At 34.1% G+C, this 21606-nt stretch overlaps 1 protein-coding gene across 1 annotated transcript; it reads right to left on the bottom strand.

The window, feature by feature from the left end:
• Positions 1-285: 285 nt before the first annotated feature.
• Positions 286-20610, bottom strand: LOC132095949 (rho GTPase-activating protein 30-like). The gene is made up of 14 exons (XM_059501041.1): positions 20555-20610; positions 18540-18892; positions 17090-17192; positions 15924-16068; positions 14690-14772; positions 13660-13767; positions 12520-12638; positions 12241-12406; positions 9196-9293; positions 8974-9027; positions 7522-8196; positions 4574-4713; positions 3569-4206; positions 286-2642 (listed from the first exon to the last, which is right to left on the bottom strand). The coding sequence occupies exons 2-14, from the start codon at positions 18625-18627 to the stop codon at positions 947-949; spliced, it is 4113 nt and encodes a 1370-aa protein (XP_059357024.1). The 5' UTR covers positions 18628-18892; positions 20555-20610; the 3' UTR covers positions 286-946.
• Positions 20611-21606: the final 996 nt, after the last annotated feature.

The raw sequence follows: 21606 nt of genomic DNA, 5'->3' as shown, positions 1-21606 counted from the left end.
GTTTTTTAAAGAAGTGTTTTCTGCTCATCAAAGCTGCATTTATTTAATCAAAAATACAGAAAAAAACCGTCATCTTGTAAAATGTTATTACAATATAAAATAATGGTTTCTGTTTTAATATCCTTTAAAATATAATTTATTTCTGTGATGCAAAGCTGAATTTCCATCATCATTACTCCAGTATAACGTGTCACATGATCTTCAGAAATCATTCTGATATGATGATTTATTATTACCAATTATCAATGTTGGAAACTGTTGTACTGCCAAATATATATATTTTTTAAACTGTGATACTTTTTTTAAGATTCTTTGATGAATAAAAAGTTGAAAAGAACAGCATTTATTCAAAATATGAATCTTTTTAAACAATATAAATATTTTTCTATCACTTCTTATTAATTTAGCACATGCTTGCTGAATAAAAGCTTTAATTTCTTTAAAAAAAAAATGAAGAATAAAAATGTACTGACCCCAAACCTTTGAACTCTAGTGTATATTGTTAGAAAAGATTTCTATTTTAAATAAATGCTCTTCTTTTTAACTTTTTATTCATCAAAGAATCCTGAAAAAAAAATGTTTCACAGGTTCCCAAAAAATATTAAGCATCTTTCCAGCACTGATAATAAATCAGCACATTATTCTGATTTCTGAAGATCAGATCATGTGACACTGAAGACTGGAGGAATGATGCTGAAAATACAGCTGTGCATCACAGAAATACATTACACTTTAATGTATACTGAAATAGAAAAGACACTTATTTTACATTTTAATAATTTCACACTTTTTCCTGTATTTCTGACCAAATAAATGCAGCATTGATGAGCAGTAGAAACTCCTGTAAAAAAGAAAACATGAAAAATAGTTCTGATCCCAAACTTTATATCATATGAAAATGAGTATATTGAAAGAAAGGTGAACCCGTTGCACGTTTGCTCTCACATCAGTCCATTTTCCCGTCTTTCCGGCTCTCTCTGTCCCACTGCGCTCCGGACAGTCTCTCTGTGCTCCTCTTCTCCGAGGCTCGAGCCACAGCTTGATCGAAGCACATGCTGATGCCGCTGTTCCTCTTTGCTTCTCTGTCTTCGTCTCTCCTGCGATCCGCTCCACCGTCCCACGTCCCTCGTCTCTCTCCGGGACTCTCAGAGTCCAGATTTGTCCCGGTCTCTGCGCTTTCATCCTCGTCTCTGTGCGTCATTATAGTTTCCGCTGTGAGTTCTTGGTGGGTTTGTGCCTCTTTATCATCATGTTGTCTGTGCTGGAGCTGTTTTCTGAACGTGAACGCTGTGATTTTGGAGGTCTGAGGTTTGGGAGGGACGACGGGAACCGCTTTCGCATTCGCAGGTTTGCGTGGAGAGCGTTTGCGAGGCGCTGCTAAGATCTGATCGGACGTCTCTTCTTTGCTTTCTGTTGGTTCGTGCTGAATCTCGTCTGGTTGCTGCTCGAATGTGGATTTTTCCAGATCGTCTCCAGCATCAGGAGAAAGATCTCCCTCAACAGAACTTTCTGTTTTTACATTCTCGTCCTCCTCGGAGTTTCCTTCACTGTTTTCCTCTAAATCTTTTATATGTTCCTCATCTATTTCTTCACTTTCTCCACTGATTATCTCTAAATCTGGTTTGGCTTCTTCTATTGATCCAGCTTTTGCATTTTCTTCACAATCTCCACTATTTTCCTCTAAATCTTCACGTCTTTCAGCTTCGTTTTTATCTTGCTCTCCTTCTTTTTCATATTCCTCATCTACATTCTCAGATTCTTCACTATTTTCCTTTAAATTTTTAGCTTCTTGTTCTCCATCTTTTGTATGTTCCTCATGTATTTCTTCACATTCTCCACTGATTTCCTCTAAATCTTGTTTGGCTTCTTCTTTTGATCCATCTTCTGCATTTTCTTCACAATCTCCACTATTTACCTCCAAATCTTCTCGTCTTTCAGCTTCGTTTCCTTCTTTAGGTCCATCATTTACATTTTCCTCACATTCTCCATTATTTTCTGCTAAATATTCTCGTCTTTCAGCTTCGTTTTTGTCCTGTTCTTCTTCTTTTGCATGTTCTTCACATTCTACATGGTTTTTCTCTGAATCTTGTCTTTTGGCTTCTTCTTTAGGTCCATCTTTTGGATTTTCCTCACAGTCTCCACTATTTTCACCTAAATCTTCTTTTCTTTCAGTTATGTTGATTTGTTTTTGTTCTTTATTCCCATCACTAAATTCTTCTACAGATCCAGCCTTTGCATCTTCCTCAACATCGTCACACTTTCCTTCACCTGTATCTGTTTTGTTACACTCATCTCCTTCATTTTCCTCCATATTCCTTGTAACTTTCATAGTTTCTTCACTCTTCTCATCCTCAACTGTTTGAACCTGTTCAGTCTTTGTTTCGTTGATAATCTGTGTGTGTTCCTCCGGCGGTTGGTCTGCATCTGTGAGCTCATCGGTGACGGGTACCCCGCTGTTACCAAGGCAACCGTCAGCATCCAGCACCTGCTGAGCATCTTCGGCTGGAGACAGTGCTGGGATGGGCTCAGGAACAATGATGCTGTCGGTCTCAGTTTGGTCGGGTTCTGGTGAAGGAGGAATCGAGTCCGGTCCAAAATAAGTGTCTTCTTCACTGGCTTCACTCTCTGGATCATCTTCTCCACTGTACACATGCAAAAGTCAAATATTACACAAAGACTAGATAGTTTGTTAATGTTACAAACCCATATTATTATCTTTCTGCCTTAAAACACAAATGTAAGCTAGTAGAGGAGAATTAGGTTTCTCAGGTTTATGTTTTCCATAAAAAGAAAGCTACAAAAACAACAATAAATGCATGATAAAATATGTTTTTATTAATACTGGGAAAGATTTCAGTCTGTTAATTAAACGGTTAAAAAATGTATTTAGAATTTTTTGTGTGTGATATATATTTAACTCTTTTAAGTTATTATTCTAGACTTAAGGCAGACATTGCCTGCAAAGGATTCTCAACAAAATATATAAAAAATATTTAAATATTTATAAAAATTAACATTTTAATTAGGATTATTTTTATTTGTCCAATTACATTTGAGCCCCTGAAAATGAGGGTGCTGTGTATAAAAATGGTTGTAATTCCAAAACATTTTATTTTATATTTACTGAATCAATACTGAAGATATTGATCAAACTAAGATAGTTATAATTAAAAACATGTAATTTAATTTAATTTGGTTTAAATTTTAATCAAAAATCTAATGATTAAATTATTTTAATTTATATTACTACTATAAATTGTATTACTTTATTATAATTTAATTTCACGCAATATTTGTGTGCTGTGAACTTTTTATGCAATGTTTATTCAGTAGATTTATTCAAAACTAAGCAGACAGTGAAACTGTCAATTAAACTTGTTTAATGATAATATTTTAAGAAAAATAATTAAATTAAATTGTTAAAAATTTCTACATTATATCAATGTTTATTATTATTAATAGTAGTATTTTATGTAACATTTTATGGGGTTTGGTTACTTTTGGACCTTGACAACCTTTACAAGACCAGTTTCATTCTCATTTAAATTAATTTTCATCTTGCACTTACATCAGTGTGTGTTTATCCTTCTCCACATCCATTGAATGTCTCTCTTCATTCTTCTTTTCATCCATACACACTTCATCTGTCTTCAATGCATCTGAACTGAGATGTTCTTCACCAAGCAGTGGCTCAAAAGTGGGTTCACTGTTGTCTGTCAATGCAGAAATGGCAGGAATCGTGTTTTCTGATTGGTCGATGGATTGCGCATCATTATTGTTCTCTGGAGGAAGTGTGCTTGATTGGTTACTAGTGTGAAGATCTACATTGTTGTTAGTAGACGAGCCATCAGTGGCTTTTAGACTCAACCAAGACAGTCCCTGATAATCCTGGCAGGCTGGGAGACTCTGACAAAACATGTCCTCATATTCAGAATCTTTATCAGACTCATCATCATCAGCAGGGCTATATTCGTCATCTGAGGACAATGACAGGGCTGGCAGGAAGGGGCGGGACTTAAACGGCAGGCTGTGTGATTTTCCAGAAAGAGGCCTGTGTGTAAAGGATGGGCTGCTGCTTTTGGCTGCAGATGTTTGACAGTCATTAGTGGAGTTTTGCAATGGACAGAAAATAGATTGATTGTCCTTGTTTTTATCCTCCTCTTCCTCATATTCGTTCTCGAAAGGCGCCTCGACTGAGAACTCAACCTGACGAATAGAAACTGACATTAGGTACAGACATAGTAAGTGTGCTCAGCATATTAGATTATTACATATACATAAGATTATTAAACTTCTTTATAAGACTTTTCAGCAAATTAATCACTGCCACTAAATTAAAACCTCTTATAGAATAATTTAATACAGCATCACATAATCCCGTAATGTATTATGACGGTAAAAATGTTAAATCTAAAGAAATTTTATTTGTATAGTAAAATTTTATAATATTTTAATTCAACATGTACATTTAATTAGAGCAATTAAACAATTTTATGGTTTTAATATATTATTTGTAATAATTTTCCCTATATTTGTGTATGCTAAGTACTCATTATAATATGCATGAACACACCGGGTTTGCAGCACAGCTTTCCATCGAATCTAAGAACCCGAAAGCTTCCTGGAAATCAAGTGGCAGATCCGTTTCTGGAAACTCCATGTCCTCATAGTAGTGTGGACTGATGGGTTCCTGATGGAGGTTTCCTCTCATTTCTATGGGAAACACATTTACATTTGCTTTAATTTTCTACCACACTATTTCCTCAAAGAGCTCATGTAATGAGGAGTTAAAATTTACTTTAAGGTTTAAGGCAAAATGCTACAGGCAAAACATTGTTTATTCTTGCACTAATCAGTTTAGTTAATTATTGTTTTGGGTTGTTTGGATTTTCATAAAGTGTTATTTCAGTAGAAAGAAAACAATCCAGAAATAACCCCCCACACATTTAAAGAAAGGCACCCTTCATATCTAGCAATACTTCCCCAATTTGATTTGATTACATTAAGATTAGTGAACAATTGTATTACTTTACATAAGTTTGCAGAACAGAAATCTGCACACTGAATCAAAATTATTGCTTGATTCGCATTAGAAAAGATATCACTCCATAAATAAGAAAATACTGTCAATAGACAAAAAAAACATTAATACCATTTTATTTAGGAATTAAATGTTAAAAGTATAAATAAAAGTGAATGATATATAAACAAACACCTCAGTAGAAACATTTAGAATATAGAGAGGAATTCAACTGTAAGTTTTGGTCTATGTAAGTGCTGCTGAAATAGAGAAAAATGTTCAAAGACATGGATTGCAATTCTAATCTACAAAAGCAAATAGGTAAAATAAAGTGCAATAAATACTTAAGACGCTACAGGCAAAAACTTTTTTCATGCACTGGTCAATTTTCAAGTGATTTTTTTTTTCAGATTATGTAAACAATGTTTTTTTTTTCAGGAAAAAAACTTCTAAAATACACTTTTAGGTATTTATTTTACAACCCTTTATATATTTGTGTATGTGGATTTTAATTACAATTCACTTATATAGCACTTACAAACATCAAAACTTAAGAGTTTTATTCCTCTCTATATTCTGAAGGCTTTCACTGGGGGGTTTTTTCATATATCATTCACACTGATATTTATAACATTTTATTCCTGAAAACATGGCGAAAATGCATATCTTTGGTGAGTTTTTTCTCTACTTCAGCAGCACCTACAAACTTCAAAGCTTAGAGTTTTATTGCTCTCTATATTCTGAAGGCTTTTACTGAGGGGTTTGTTCATATAACATTCACACTGATATTTATAACATTTTATTCCTGAAAACATGGCGAAAATGCATATATTTGGTGAGTTTTTTCTCCACTTCAGCAGCACTTACAAACTTCAAAGCTTAGAGTTTTATTGCTCTCTATATTCTGAAGGCTTTTACTGAGGGGTTTGTTCATATAACATTCACACTGATATTTATAACATTTTATTCCTGAAAACATGGCGAAAATGCATATCTTTGGTGAGTTTTTTCTCTACTTCAGCAGCACCTACAAACTTCAAAGCTTAGAGTTTTATTGCTCTCTATATTCTGAAGGCTTTTACTGAGGGGTTTGTTCATATAACATTCACACTGATATTTATAACATTTTATTCCTGAAAACATGGCGAAAATGCATATATTTGGTGAGTTTTTTCTCCACTTCAGCAGCACTTACAAACTTCAAAGCTTAGAGTTTTATTGCTCTCTATATTCTGAAGGCTTTCACTGAGGAGTTTTTTCATATATCATTCACACTGATATTTATAACATTTTATTCCTGAAAACATGGCGAAAATGCATATCTTTGGTGAGTTTTTTCTCTACTTCAGCAGCACCTACAAACTTCAAAGCTTAGAGTTTTATTGCTCTCTATATTCTGAAGGCTTTTACTGAGGGGTTTGTTCATATAACATTCACACTGATATTTATAACATTTTATTCCTGAAAACATGGCGAAAATGCATATATTTGGTGAGTTTTTTCTCCACTTCAGCAGCACTTACAAACTTCAAAGCTTAGAGTTTTATTGCTCTCTATATTCTGAAGGCTTTTACTGAGGGGTTTGTTCATATAACATTCACACTGATATTTATAACATTTTATTCCTGAAAACATGGCGAAAATGCATATCTTTGGTGAGTTTTTTCTCCACTTCAGCAGCACTTACAAACATCAAAACTTAGAGTTTTATTCCTCTCTATATTATGAAGGCTTTCACTGAGGAGTTTTTTCATATATCATTCACACTGATATTTATAACATTTTATTCCTGAAAACATGGCGAAAATGCATATCTTTGGTGAGTTTTTTCTCTACTTCAGCAGCACTTACAAACTTCAAAGCTTAGAGTTTTATTGCTCTCTATATTCTGAAGGCTTTTACTGAGGGGTTTGTTCATATAACATTCACACTGATATTTATAACATTTTATTCCTGAAAACATGGCGAAAATGCATATATTTGGTGAGTTTTTTCTCCACTTCAGCAGCACTTACAAACTTCAAAGTTTAGAGTTTTATTCCTCTCTATATTCTGAAGGCTTTTACTGAGGGGTTTGTTCATATATCATTCACACTGATCAAGACAACATTTTACTCCTAAACACAAGGTAAAAATATATAAATAAATTCTACCTGTTGACAGTATTTTCTGTTTCATGGAGTGATAAAAAGAGAAATGCAAATCTCCTTAAAACCTTTAACTCTAATATGTCAACAAAATCAAACAAGAATTTTGAACCAATGTTCAGATTTCTCTTGTATGCAAATCAGTACATATTTAATTAGACAATGCCTAATTTTGCATATTTAAACACTGAATTTCAGAAAACTAATTCAGACACCTCTTACCTTATTCACCTGCAGTGTCTTGCCTTAATTTATGAAAATATTGCCAAAAAAAGCTGTTTTTAAACTAAATTGCACGTGATCATCAGAATTTACATGTCAGTGAATAATAATCTCAATATTATTCTCTCTTACCCATGTAATCCTCTTCTGTGGTTGCCTCTTGATTTTGTGGTTGTGGGTCTTTTATATTTTCCTTCATAGACTTTTGATTCTGGCTCAGATTTTCGTTCTCCGCTTCTTTGCCACACGGTGAGTTTCCATTTTCTGGCACATTGATCTCCTTTCTTGTAATCTCTGCCATATCCTTCCCACAATCCTCCTGACTTTCAACATAACTATTGGTTTTGCTTTCCCTTTCTTGAACTATATCATTTTTGCTCTGGGGATTCCCATCTGTGGACTCTGTCTCGATGATTTTAACGTCCTCATCTTCTGCTTTGTCTCCTTGTAGGGGTTGTTCTTTATCATTCCAGCCGCCATGTAGGACACCCAGAGCCAGTCCAGATGTTATATGAAGTGGGACGGTCACTGAAAATGGCCCTGATATGTGTATCCCAGCACGCCGGTCTGCTCTGCTGGTCATTCCGGGCGATCTGGCCATGCCCTGTGACACCCCCTCGTCTCCGCCCCCAGACTGCAGACGGTTATAAGTGCCCGGGGTTCCTCTGCTCACCATGCTGACCTGAGCTCCGCCCGTTCGCCTGTAGGTCACCGCGTATCCACTGGACACGCCCCCACCGGCAGAAGCCACACCCTCTGAGCTGCCTGACGCCGTGGACACAACCAGAGGAGAAAGATGTCTGGAATCTGAGAGACAAATAAAATAATAGTGATACAAGATTGTGTTAATTTAAAGGTCTGGGGTACATTTATTATTATTCTGCTCACCAAGGCTGCATTTATTTAATCAAAAATACTATAAAAATTGTGAAATATTATTAACATTTTAAATATATATTTTCTGTGTGAATATTTATTAAAATGTAATTTATTTCTTTGATCAAAGCTGAATTTTCAGCACCATTCCTCCAGTCTTCAGTGTCACATGATCTTCAGAAATCAGTCTAATATGCTGATTTGCTGCTCAAGAAACATTTCTGATTATTATCAATGTTGAAAACAAATTATTTTTAACAGATTAAAACAGTTTAAATTTTAAAATGTTAAAGTTAAAATTATGTTCAAGAAAATAAAGATAATATGTTCCTTAAATAGAAAACTATGCATGTAAATTAGGTAAATTAATCTAAAAGTGTTGAAAATAAAAATAAAAATATCTCTGATTAGGTTTAGCTAAAAAAAAATAGGAAAAAACTAATAAAAATAGAATGATTTTAGATTTAAAATTAAAATTCTAAATTAGGTAGTGTAAATACAAAAACTGAGTGTATTTGTGTAAATACACAAATACACTCAGTGGGGTGAATAATGTAATATTAAACACCAACAAATGTGCAACATCTAATATCTTACTGCAGTAAATTCAGATGAAATATGACTTCGAGACTGAAATAAATAGATGAATCTTTATTCTTTGATGAGCAGATGATGAAACGCTCTTCATACCATCTACTGCATAAGCACCTGAGCTCAGAGAGTCCATGCTCTTTGCCGGCCTCAGACCTGTCTTCTCTTTATCTGTGCATTCAGAAGATATAATGAGAAACAAAAGCTATGAATTAGATGTAAGAGGGGAGACATTTGTAGGCAATTATCTGTTGATGTCAGTCATGCAAAAATTAATTTTGCATTTCCAGACTACTCTATGACTCAGCTGTAACTTGGTTTACAGTCAGACCCTCGCACCTTTAGGACAGTATTTGTTCTTCTTGCGTGGATCTTGGAGTCTCCCACCCAAATTAAAGATGGATCTCCACTTCCTTCCTTTGAGGGAGCCCTTCCTCCTGAACACAACACAGATGGTCAAGCTTAATGCTTATGACTCTGCATGATCAGTGAAGCAGGGGAATAAAATAAAATAATATATAAAAAATAATGGATGACAATGGCTACATCTCATCAAGCACAGTTCAATTATGCACTTAAAATACATACATCACTGGTACTTTCGAGTATGTAATAAGAGAATACAGTCCATAATTGTGTCTTGATGCTATTAGCATTTACATGAAAGCATCAGTATCATTGTTTTTATATTCATTGTTGATTAACTTTTAGGCACCTTTAGCTTATTGTTCTCAACTCACTTTATTGGGGAGGCACTAGGGCTGGGATAAACGATTATTTTTTAAACGATTAATCTAGCGATTATTTTTTCGATGCATCGATTAATCTAACGATTCATTTTTCAGACCGATTCGATTTCGATTATCTCCCCATTAATTGACTACCAGAAAGTTACTTTAAAAAAGTAATTAGTTATAGTTACTCACTACTTGTTCCAAAAAGTAACTGAGTTAGTAACTGAATTACTCTATGATAAAAGTAACTCGTTACCAGGGAAAGTAACTATTTGCGGTACTGTAAAAAAAAAAAAGTTGCTATATGTCAAAGTATTTTTTTTTTTAGCAGTTTTCACAAGTCAGTTGAAATAAGTAGAACAGACAGGTGTTCGTACATAACTTTCGAGATTTATTGCACGTCAACAGACAGCAAGAGTTTTATCCTGCACTCTTTGTAAGAGAAGTGTTTTTGGCCACTAGCTTTGTAGATGCGTGTGTCACACATTACATGCACGTTCTTGCCTTTGACTACAATGAATTTGAAGTAGTGCTTATATCTCCACCTTGAAAATGCCAACTTTTCATCGGATTGCTCCTGACTCGCCATTTCTCCTGCTGCTGCGAATCTCTGTGTAGCTGTTGCGTGTGTGTGACTGTGTGTGTTTGGCGCCGCTGTCGCGTGTGTGTAAAAACACTGGCTCTGATTGGCTACCATGAAACACATGACTCTGCCTTAGCCAATCATAATCGCTTATCTCGTAATTAACCCACCTGCTCACTCGCTGTGTGAGCCAGGGGTGCGTTCGGAGTGCATATTAAATCAATGCATAGTAACGCACCGCACTTAACGTTCAGTAACGTTAACGGCGTTGTAACGACGGGAAAAGTAATTAGTTAGATTACCCCGTTACTGAAAAAATAACGTTGTTACCTAACGCCGTTCTTTTAAACGCCGTTATTCCAAACATTGTTGACTACTAACAATTTATACATATTGATTTACATATCTGAATGAAAAAAACATGAATTCCTTAACATTGCAATATATGTTTATTGCTCTTAAAAATGACAAAATAAAAGACTGACTAAGAATGCATTACTTTGCACTTGTATAGAGATAGCATTCAATAAAACCTTGAAGCCTTGAAAACACATAGCTTACTGAAACAAGCTTACTGAACACATAGGGCCTAGCTTACTGAAAAAAAGTTCTTCTTTCAGATGAAAATAACAACAACTTGATGTCTAGCATTCAATAAAAAAGTTCACCCAAAATACTTGTTTAGAGCAATTGAAAGAATACAGTAACCAATGTAAACTTTAGGGCTTTAAGCCAATACAGGGAGTGCTTTTCCAAAAAATAAAAATTAACAGTGGGAGCCAGCAGCCTGTCATGGAGAAAAAAAAATCTCTGAATGCTCCACGTGAAACTTTGGCGTTCCGCCCTTTTTCTATCGTGTCTAATGATTTTGGTTAATATGCACGAGGGAGAGGGAGAGGGAGAGAGGGAGAGAGAGAGAGAGAGAGCAAGACAGCGCTCGTGTAGTTTGAAGACTGTGAGTGCGTGAGCGCGCGTGAAACTTGGGTGTTTCGCCCTTTTTCTATCGTGTTTAATGATTTTGATTAATATGCACAAGGGAGGGAGAGAGCAAGAAGCGCTCGTGTTGTTTGAAGACTGTGAGTGCGCGCGCAGCCGGGGCTCTCTCTCGTACGCGCTCGGTCACTGTCACTCACCGATCAAATAAGGCTTTGACAGCCGCCAAAAAAAAAGATCAATGCAGAAAAACCCCTGGATTGGTTATATAACGTTGGACAGAATGTTGATCCGGCCATCGCGTATATTCAGCGCACATAAGGTAAACGTTTTGCAAACGGTTTTTAGAGAAATAAAAACAGGTCGACGAATCGATGCGCATATTTTGCGTCGACGTATTTTTTGCGTCGACGTCATCGATGACCTCGACGCGTTGTCCCAGCCCTAGGAGGCACTAATCCTAATGTTTTAAAGTAGTGATGTTACAGTTGGGTTCATGTAAATGAAATGAAATGAAATGAAATGAAATGAAATTAAATTAAATTAAATTAAATTAAATTAAATTAAATTAAATTAAATTAAATTAAATTAAATTAAATTAAATTAAATTAAATTATGTGAAATAAATTATGTGAAATAAATTAAAATATAAAAATCTAACTAAATTATCTTCAAAATCATTATTATTTAACCTTTAGCTTACTTTTCTCAAATCTGTTAGGGATGAACAAATCCTAATCTCACATACTTAGTATTGTATGTAGTGATGTTACAGCTGGGTTAAGCTTAATAAAATTAAGTTAAATAAAGGTTAATAATAATAATAATAATAATAATTTTGGCACCAATAGTTTTGTGGGCAGTCTGCTAAAATTAAATATGGTAAAGTAAAATAAAATAAAACGAAATACTGTGAAGTAAAATAAAAATCACTTGAGAATTAGGTAATAAATAATAAAAAATTTTTTTTATGAAAAATCAGTTTCAGAGCCAGATGTGAATGAGGCACAGGTGTGGTTCATCTTTCTGACCACTAGATGAACACATACAGTAATCCACCGTGTTCAAATTCAGTTTAACATGTTTCAGATGTTCAGATGGTCATTCAGAAGCATTATTTCTCATCAGTCTTACTTGTCAGTGCCGTCAATAATAGCGTGGTACGACCGCATTGCTGGAGGTCCGTCTCCTGGACTGAGGTTTCCTGGACAGTGTAACGGTAAAGACTTGAAGAAATGATCGTCTGAACTGGACAGTATGGATGGAGATGGCAGGGACTTCCGGCGCTCCACAGACAATCCTGGATTAAAACAATAAAATCAACATTTTACACCTGAGAAAACTGGAAACGTAATACTGATGATGATGAAAACAACATAAAATGCAGAGGGTTTATTAAGGAAGATGAAATACCGCTTCCAGGGAAAAGCTCAGCCGAGTGAGTGAGAATAAACTCCACCACGATGGACTGAACCCGAACCTCCATGAACGCCGCGGTGCCGTTAAAACCCGTCGACTCGATGTCCTTCGATCTGCAAATAATTATGCACTTATTTATAATTATGCACAGAATATAAATAAACAAACAAACAACAACCATCATTATAATCTGGTTTTCTCTTTCAAATTTTTTTTTTTTTTTTTTTTTTTTTTTTTTTTTACAATTTTTCAGATCTTAATATCTAATATAACTAATAGTAATTTTCCTTTTCAAGTAAATGTTTCTCGATTTAAAGATGTTTAAATATTTGCACTGGAAAATGAGACAAAAACACTGATTAAGGATTGTTTGTTTCAGTGTAACAGTTACACTATGTGAAAAATATTTCACTAAATTAGTGGTACCTATCCAAAAAATAAATAAAAGAATAAATAAAATGCACAACAAAAAGTTACAACTATTTACATCCAAGTGAAAAAAGTGAGAACTTTCTCAGCTTTACAAAGTTACTTTTGAAAACAAGAGGCAGTAGAGATTTTAATATTTATTATCTAAATACGTTATAAAGAAACCTGTGGAAATTACTGTTTTCTCATTGTTCTGATTTTCTCCAACAGCAGATTTACCTGAATGTTAGCCGCAGATGATTTCACTGTGGTTTGACATTTGAAAATAGTTGAAAAATGTTTAGACTTTTTAGACAGCGGTGGTTATTATAAAAACATATAACTTCAGTTTAAACTCTGGGTCAGAAAGATTTTGTTCACTCAAAAGTGTACATTCTGTCATTTTGTCAGCTTATGATCATTTAGTAACATCAGGATAAAGATAAATGCTATTTTTTAACTTGATATAACTGAGAAAAGCTTTAAGTCACATGACATATATATACATATATATATATATATATACTTTGAACATTTAACTCCAGAAATCATAATGTAGTAATAAGGAAAAAATAGTCCTATTTCTCAAATACTTTACACCACTGATTAAATTACCTAAATTGGTTAAATTGGTAAAAGTAGTTTGCCAAATGCATATATGCTGTTTAAATGTAAAATAAGCAGATGTTTTCACACACACACACACACACACACACACACACACACCTGAGCAGGTTTGGGGCCCAGACGATGGCCAGGTTCCTGGAGTGCATGTTGGTCTGAGAGGCGAATGTGGACATCTTGACCAGATGACGCATCAAAAACTCCAGAGTCCTGGAAAACCATAAGCATTAAGGGAATACAGTTCAACTAGACGCTAAATTCTACCATCAAGCTCAAGAACGAACACCATAAAGTATCACAAGAGTCACTTTTGCACTATATATTTTAAGCTTTAGGAAGTCTTTTTAAGTTTTTATGCACTGAAAATCTAGCCCTCTAAGATCAAATGCATGTTCACATTCAAAGTATTTGAAAGTTGTGTTTTTGATGCACTAGAACATTAGGCATAAAAACAATGCCATCTCCAGCTTAAATAGCTAACACAGGAATTATTACCTGTCTTCTGTAAAAATAATAATGCATATATCCTTATTTATACAGCTGTATATAAAATAAATCATGCATTTATTGCAAAATCAATGTAATATATATTTTGGTTCAATAATATTTTTGTGTTATTTATTTTGTATTTTGAGTGAATTTCATGGTACTAATTAATATTTAAGCAATAATTTTCCATAAAAAATATACACATATATATACATGATATACATTTTCAGTTAAGGCAGTATTTCATGTTAAATTACAGATAATGCCTTTAAAATCCCATTTTTGAAGCCGGATTAGTGTGATGTCTTGGGAGTAAAATAAGAAAAACATATGCAATTCCATGGTTTAGCCACTAGATTCCTATATAGCTCTATATGAAAGGTCATAAAGAATTTAAGTATTCATTAGTATTTATAAAATATATAAATACTTATTTTTATGAAGTTGTAGATTTGAATATTAAAAACAACTTTTTGGATTTCTTTTTGTTTGAAATGTTGATTTGAAGCGTCAGTTTTTAAATTATTATTAATTGGAACTATATGTATTGTTGCACCAGGTTTGAGGTCATTGACAAAACACACCAGTGTGCTTTTTGAAGCATTTTTTGTCTTTGCAGTTTTACAGAAAATGACATGTTCACCTGTGATGAATGGGTGGTAAATCCTTCAGAACCTCTTTAATCTTCACCAGACGCTCATCCTCCAGCTGAATCGCCACTGCGTCCTGCGCAGAGACCAAAGAGAAGCTTCTAAATGCAAAATACATCCCATTGCTGAAATGGGCCATTATTATTTTTCTGGAAATGCAATCATCATTACATATTGGAACTGACACTTCTGTTAATCAGACGAGTGCACACAGCCATCAGATGATTTGATAATTAGATTAAGCTAGCCTAAATTAGACTAAATAACCACATATTAACAATCTTGGCTGATATCTGTCACTGATTACAGTACAAGAGATACAAGCTTTATCCAGTGCATTTTAGCATATTTTAGAATCATCGATTCACTATTATATTTTTTACAAATATTTTGAGTTAGTTTTTATTTTATTCCTATATCTATACATGCTAAATATTAAAAGATATACTGGAAAGTTATAGAATTATATATGGGGTGGGAAAAATAATTTTGTAATGTATAACGTCTTATGGACATGAATTTTCTTTGTTGTTGCAACACATTTGTTGTGTTAGTATTTTTATTTTATTTTGTGCTTTGTTCAAAATAAAAATTAAATTAAAATAAGTCAAGTTGCATTTGCAACTAGCTGAAATAATAATGTGTCCCTGGAGCACAAAAGCAGTCTGAAGTCTCTGGGGTATATTTGTAGCAATAGACAACAATACACTGTAAAGATCAAAATGATACATTTCTCTTTTATGCCAAAAATCATTAGGATATTAAATAAAGATCATGTTCCATGAAGATGTTTTGTATATCTCCTACCATAAATATATCAAAACTTCATTTTTGATTAGTAATATGCATTGCTTAGAACTTCATGTGAACAACTTTAAAGATGATTTTCTCAATATTTAGATTTTTTTTTGCTCCCTCAGATTACAGATTTTCAAAAAGTTTTAAACCTATCCTAACAAGCCATACATCAATGGAAAGCTTATTTATTCAGCTTTCATATGATGTTAAAACCTCAATTTAAAAAAAAAAAAAGACCCTTATGACTGGTTTTGTGCTCCGGGGACACAAATAAGTTTGTGTGCATCTCATCTGATACCAGTACACATTGACATTATATTTGGGAAACAAAATGCATGTTGATCAACATCGACCGTATTCATATGCAGACTTTAAAGCACACATTTGTACATGATGCACTGGCAAGCCGAGGGAGAGACGCAGACTCACGGCGAAGCGGTCGTACAGCTCGTATGTGAGCAGAGGGTTGGGCAGCTCTCTGAAATACGCCTTACACAGAGAGCTGACGCAGTGAATGTCCTGCAGATACAGGTCCTTATTGAGGTCAGGAGATCCCTCACTGTCGAACTCGCTCCTGCACACACACACACACACACACACACACACACACACCTTCAGAAGTCTGTAAACATGCTTGAATCACACAGTGTTTTGGTAAAGTTTAGTTGCTGCATGAAGTCAGTCCTCCTCAAGTATTATTATCCTCTATTTGCCATTATGTAAACAAACCCACAATAAATGATGGGCACACACACATAATAAACCACAGAATATTGAATATAATAAACCAAGAAATATGTGAATAAAAAAGAAAAGAGATGTTAATGAAAAATATACAAAACTATACACCCTATATATAGTGTGCAAATTATTATTTTCCTTTTTCCCCAGTGCAATATTTGTAATAATATACTATAATAATATTAATAATGCTATTATAGTTACTATTACTTACGTTTACATTTTCTGTTTTAATTTTAGTTAAGTAATTTTGTTTCACGTTTTTGATTTTTATTAGTTTTTTTAAATGTTAAATGTTTTATCTATTTTTATTTCAGTTTAACTTTTAGTAATTTTAGTACTTTAATTTAAATTAAACGAGAATGAGAAATGTTGCCTTTGCAACTAGCTGAAACAAAATACGTTGTTTTTTTTTTGTTTTTTTTTTTAATTTATTTAATTTCAGGTAACATTTTTTGTTTGTTTTAGTTTTAACTAATGCACTACACAATTATTAATTATTATAGATTTTATGTATGCATCTCCATAATAGAAAATAATATAATAAAAAATATATATATATTTTTTTAATCTTATTTTAAGAAAACTCTTATAAAAGTAAGGGTGTTATTTTTTATTATTTTAGAAAACCTAAATGTAAATGAGAAACTTTAATAGCTTTAAAAAAAGTGAAACAATATAACAATTATACATGTATATATAATTTTTTTTTTTTTTAATTATCAACTTAATACTTCAATTTAAACAAAACGAAAAAAAAAATGCTGCCTTGAAGTAAAATAAGGACAGAACAATATTAAATAATGTGAGGATATTATGGTTTTAGTCATAATTAATAACCCTGTTTGCCACACCGTAGCTTCTGTGTGTTGGAGGACACTCCCGAGAGTCTGTAGATCCCGTCGACGATCCCATGTTTCTCGATGAACTCACTACAGCTGCGTAACACTTGAGGAACTGCTCACAACAGAGAAGAAAGAGTTCGAGAGGGACCAGATCGAATCCAAAAGACACATTCAACACATTCAGACTACACTCCAACGAATGATTTTCTTACTTAGTATTTTTGTGTTGTTTTGCATGGGTGCGATCCCCCTCCCCTCCCCCTGCTGAATTATAAACACATAATAAAACCATCCTGCGATCCGCGCTTTGAAGTGTCGATCTGAATCAAATGATTCGCCGTACGCGCTTTGAAGTGCCGATCTGAATCAAATGATTCGCGGTCCGCGCTTTCAAGTGCCGATCTGAATCAAATGATTCGCGGTCCGCGCTTTCAAGTGCCGATCTGAATCAAATGATTCGCGGTCCGCGCTTTCAAGCGCCGATCTGAATCAAATGATTCGCGGTCCGCGCTTTCAAGTGCCGATCTGAATCAAATGATTCGCGGTCCGCGCTTTCAAGTGCCGATCTGAATCAAATGATTCGCGGTCCGCGCTTTCAAGCGCCGATCTGAATCAAATGATTCGCGGTCCGCGCTTTCAAGTGCCTATCTGAATCAAATGATTCGCGGTCCGCGCTTTCAAGTGCCGATCTGAATCAAATGATTCACGGTACGCTTCGAAACAGTGAATCGTTTGCAATGCAATGGTTTAACTGATTCGAAGTTTAAAAAAGCTCCGTTGATGAGCTGTTCATTGCTCACTTTCTCTATATAATCAATTCGTTGTTTGAATTACTGAGGAAATTAAATCATTACAATTAATAGGCATAACTTACAATGTTTTAATGCAATTGTGAGCACGTTAAATACAGTTTCCGTCGTATTAAAAACATTTCATGACATGTCACCTATTATCTACTTGCCTAAAAGATGAGAAGTTGAATCAGCCTCCGCCCATATAGAGTTTTATTTAATTTATTTAATTTAGTTTAATTAAAACCATCCCTCCTGAGTTTTCTTTTTTCACAAATCGCACCAAAAGTATAAATAGCTAAACATTCTTGAATCAAGATGCATGTACTTGACCAGTTAAATGATTTTAAAACTTTTCAAAAAAAAAAGTATAACAATTTTGTTAGTTTTTGATTAAAACAATCAAAAATATCTACCAATGCAGTACGAAAAGTAATCTTAAATCAAAGACTAAACAAAAAGATTATTGTTTTTTACCCCATTGCCAGATAGTTTTGCTAATTTAAAGCAAAAACTAACAACTTTGTGATCCTTTTTATAAAAAAAGACTTAAGTTGTTTTACTTGTCAAGTAAATGCATATTGATTCAAGAATGCCTATATTTTTAGACTAAAAAACCAGACAAAAATACTAAGAAGCTGATTTTTGCAGTGTGTGAATGAACTCACTGTCCTGTCCGGTGGAGTTGAGGTGCTCCAGCAGGTCGCATCCGAACACTTTGTCCCGACTGCCTCCTTTTCTCCGGCCTCTCCTCATCTTGCTTTTCCTTCACCTCTCTCCTCTCTAACATCCAGGCCTTGTGTGTGTGTGTGTGTGTGTGTGTGTGTGTGTGAGCTGATCTAATGAGTGTTTGTGTGAAGTCACACCTCACATGACGGCTGTTGTAGAATATCTGACAGTATTATATGAGTTTAATCCTGATTCTCGTCCAGCGCCGCTGCAGGAACGTCTTCTGTACTGACATTCACTCATTTACTTCATCCTGCATCACTGCACGCTTCATATCCAGAGAATTAGATCTCTATAAAAAAAACAGAAAGAGAGAATAAATAAGCCACAATATGCACAATTCTGTGTTCATTCTTTAAAATAAAGGTGGTCGAATATCATACATCTCTATAATATCTAATTATAGATTCCTGTTTGTGTTCTTGATCAAAATCTCAGATTAAAAGATTTGATCTGATCATCCACATTCATTTTAAAGCTCTATAGTCTTACTGGATGACGACTACTGACTTACCGTAAAATGACATGATAACAAGTCTTCTTTATGCTTAAAACATGAACAATTTTCAGCCAATACAGTCAGAAAAACAACCTTAATTCAAAAGGTATTTGTTCTTTTTAAGCATAAAGTCACTTACAATCACTTTTATACAATTGTCAGAAAACTAAACTTATTATTTATATATCATAGGCATTTATAGACTTAAAAATGGTGAAAAAAAAATTGCTCAGAAACTGCTAGTAAATTTCACAAATAATAACAAAGTTGCAAGTAATACATTGAATTAAACAAAATATTTTATAGTATATATACTGTAATATATATATATATATATATATATATATATATATATATTACATCTTATATAAACACACCCACTTATTGAAATACAAAAACAATATCACTTTAAGATGTAGATCAAAAAAGTAAATATTCTGATATAGAGGGGTAGGTTTTCAATCTTTCAATTTTTTAATTTTTTTAATATTTCAGACTTTCTTAAAGTATAAAAAAATTAAGTGAAGAAAAGTTTCAATTTCTTCTATTTATATGTGTCCATTTAATATTAACCCACCAAAATTATTCTCAGCTCAGAAAACCACCGGTTCAAAATATTCTTAAAAAGCATTTTATCTCCTAAAAGTAAGAAATGACTTTTACAAATGTTCACAGAATTTTCCAATTATAAACATCCACTAAAAATATAGGGGCAGAAAACAACTTCTTGTCATTTGGTGCCACAAGTAAATGCACTCCATTAAAAATCTATATTTATATGTAATTACTTAACCGAGGCATTAAACTCCATGAAGTCGCTTGGATTATGAAACTGCATAAAGCTCTGGGTTCACAACCACAGGAAACACAAAAAAGCACAGCAGAAATGCAAGAAGGAAACGCAAAAACAGGACAACAACAACTAAACGGAGCGCAAATAAGACAAAACATGTCGACCTTAGAAATGCATTTAAAGTTTGGTTTGCTGAAGCATGACATACAGTCTGAAAAAACACAGCAGAGCTTCACATCTCCATCACGTCGCGTGCCAACCTCACAGCGTTTCCTCTTCTCACTTTCTGAGTTTTGCACCAGTTGAAGGCCACACCCTCACGCTTTCTACAAGCTCTTCATATCTTTCCAGAACAAACCCAGAAGATCGACTCAAATCCTGCTACGGTTTTGATGCCTCCGACACCTTGTGAAGGATTGGCATCACGTTCGTCTATGTTTTTCAGCGAGTTTGTTCCTCTCTGGTGCTCTTGCGGAAATGACTGATCAGATCTGAAGGCCACGAGTGCTTTACGCTCACATCATCAAATAAACCCAGGCTTTTTCCCCTACGAGCCGATAACATCCTATGAGTGTACGATCTGGCATTTTTAAAAGCAAACCTTAATGAAGAATTGAGACGAGAAATGTAGAGGAGAATAGAGAGAAGCCTACAGGCCTTACCTTTCTCTCTGCACCGGCACAAGCTTCAGTGTAAAGTGACTGTGACGCAAGAAACCACTAAACTTCCCTCAGTGACTTCCTGAGTCTTTACTTTCTGTCTTGATTCTCTATTTCTAATATACGCCTTTATTTCTCGAGCTCTGCCTGGTGTCTGCCTTCATACATCTGCATTATTATAACATGGCAGATTTTTCCATTGCACCATGTTGAAAAACAAAACAAAATGAGTATTTCTACGATACCAAACAACAACAACAACAACAACAATAACAGTACTTTCAAATATACCCCACGGTACTTAAAGAGGTCATCAGATGCCCATTTTCCAGTTGATAATGAAAGTCTTAATGAAAAGTCTTTAACATTGCTTGGTTAAAATTTCTCAATGGTAGAGTAAAAAACATATTTTTTTTTTAGAAAACAAAAACATGCCATTTTGTAGCATTTTCCTTTAAATGTTAATGAGCTCTGCTGACTCCGCCCCTCTTTTCTGAGCTGCTCTCTGAGCGACTGTTTACTCTAGCTGCATTCATGTGAAACTTGCTAATTAGAACATTATTAGGAAAGATTAGCAAAGATTCATAATAAACCTTACACCCACTCCTTCTGTAGGTGAAATCATAAATGAGTCACGCAAACAAAGACACATTTAGGTGAATCAAGGGCGCATTCTCTTCACAAACAAACGTAATACACTGCGTCTTGAGTGTCTCAGATGTTAGGAGTAAATGACGACAGCTGTGTTCATTATTACATCTAACAACAGAACACCTCAATCTCTTAAGACTCATTCTTGTCTACATCTGCTCCAGCAGTGAAACAATGGAGGACTGATGACAGTCACTCAGGGGGATATAAATATAAATGATGTTTTTTGTGCAATTTGTAAATTTACGATTTGTCTGCATTATTGAATAAAACAAATGATAGAACTGTTACGGTTTGTTCTTCTCTAGACAATTAGATGCAATTTAAATTTTTAAAATGATTTAACGTTTTAACTTTTAACATTAAAATAACTGAAGTTTTTAAATAACTTTTAAAAATAAAAC

The sequence above is a fragment of the Carassius carassius genome, chromosome 20 (genome assembly GCF_963082965.1).
Source record: "Carassius carassius chromosome 20, fCarCar2.1, whole genome shotgun sequence".
Lineage (NCBI taxonomy): Eukaryota > Metazoa > Chordata > Actinopteri > Cypriniformes > Cyprinidae > Carassius > Carassius carassius.
Note: the sequence above shows the minus strand (reverse complement) of the source record. Positions and strands in the feature narration are given on the sequence as shown.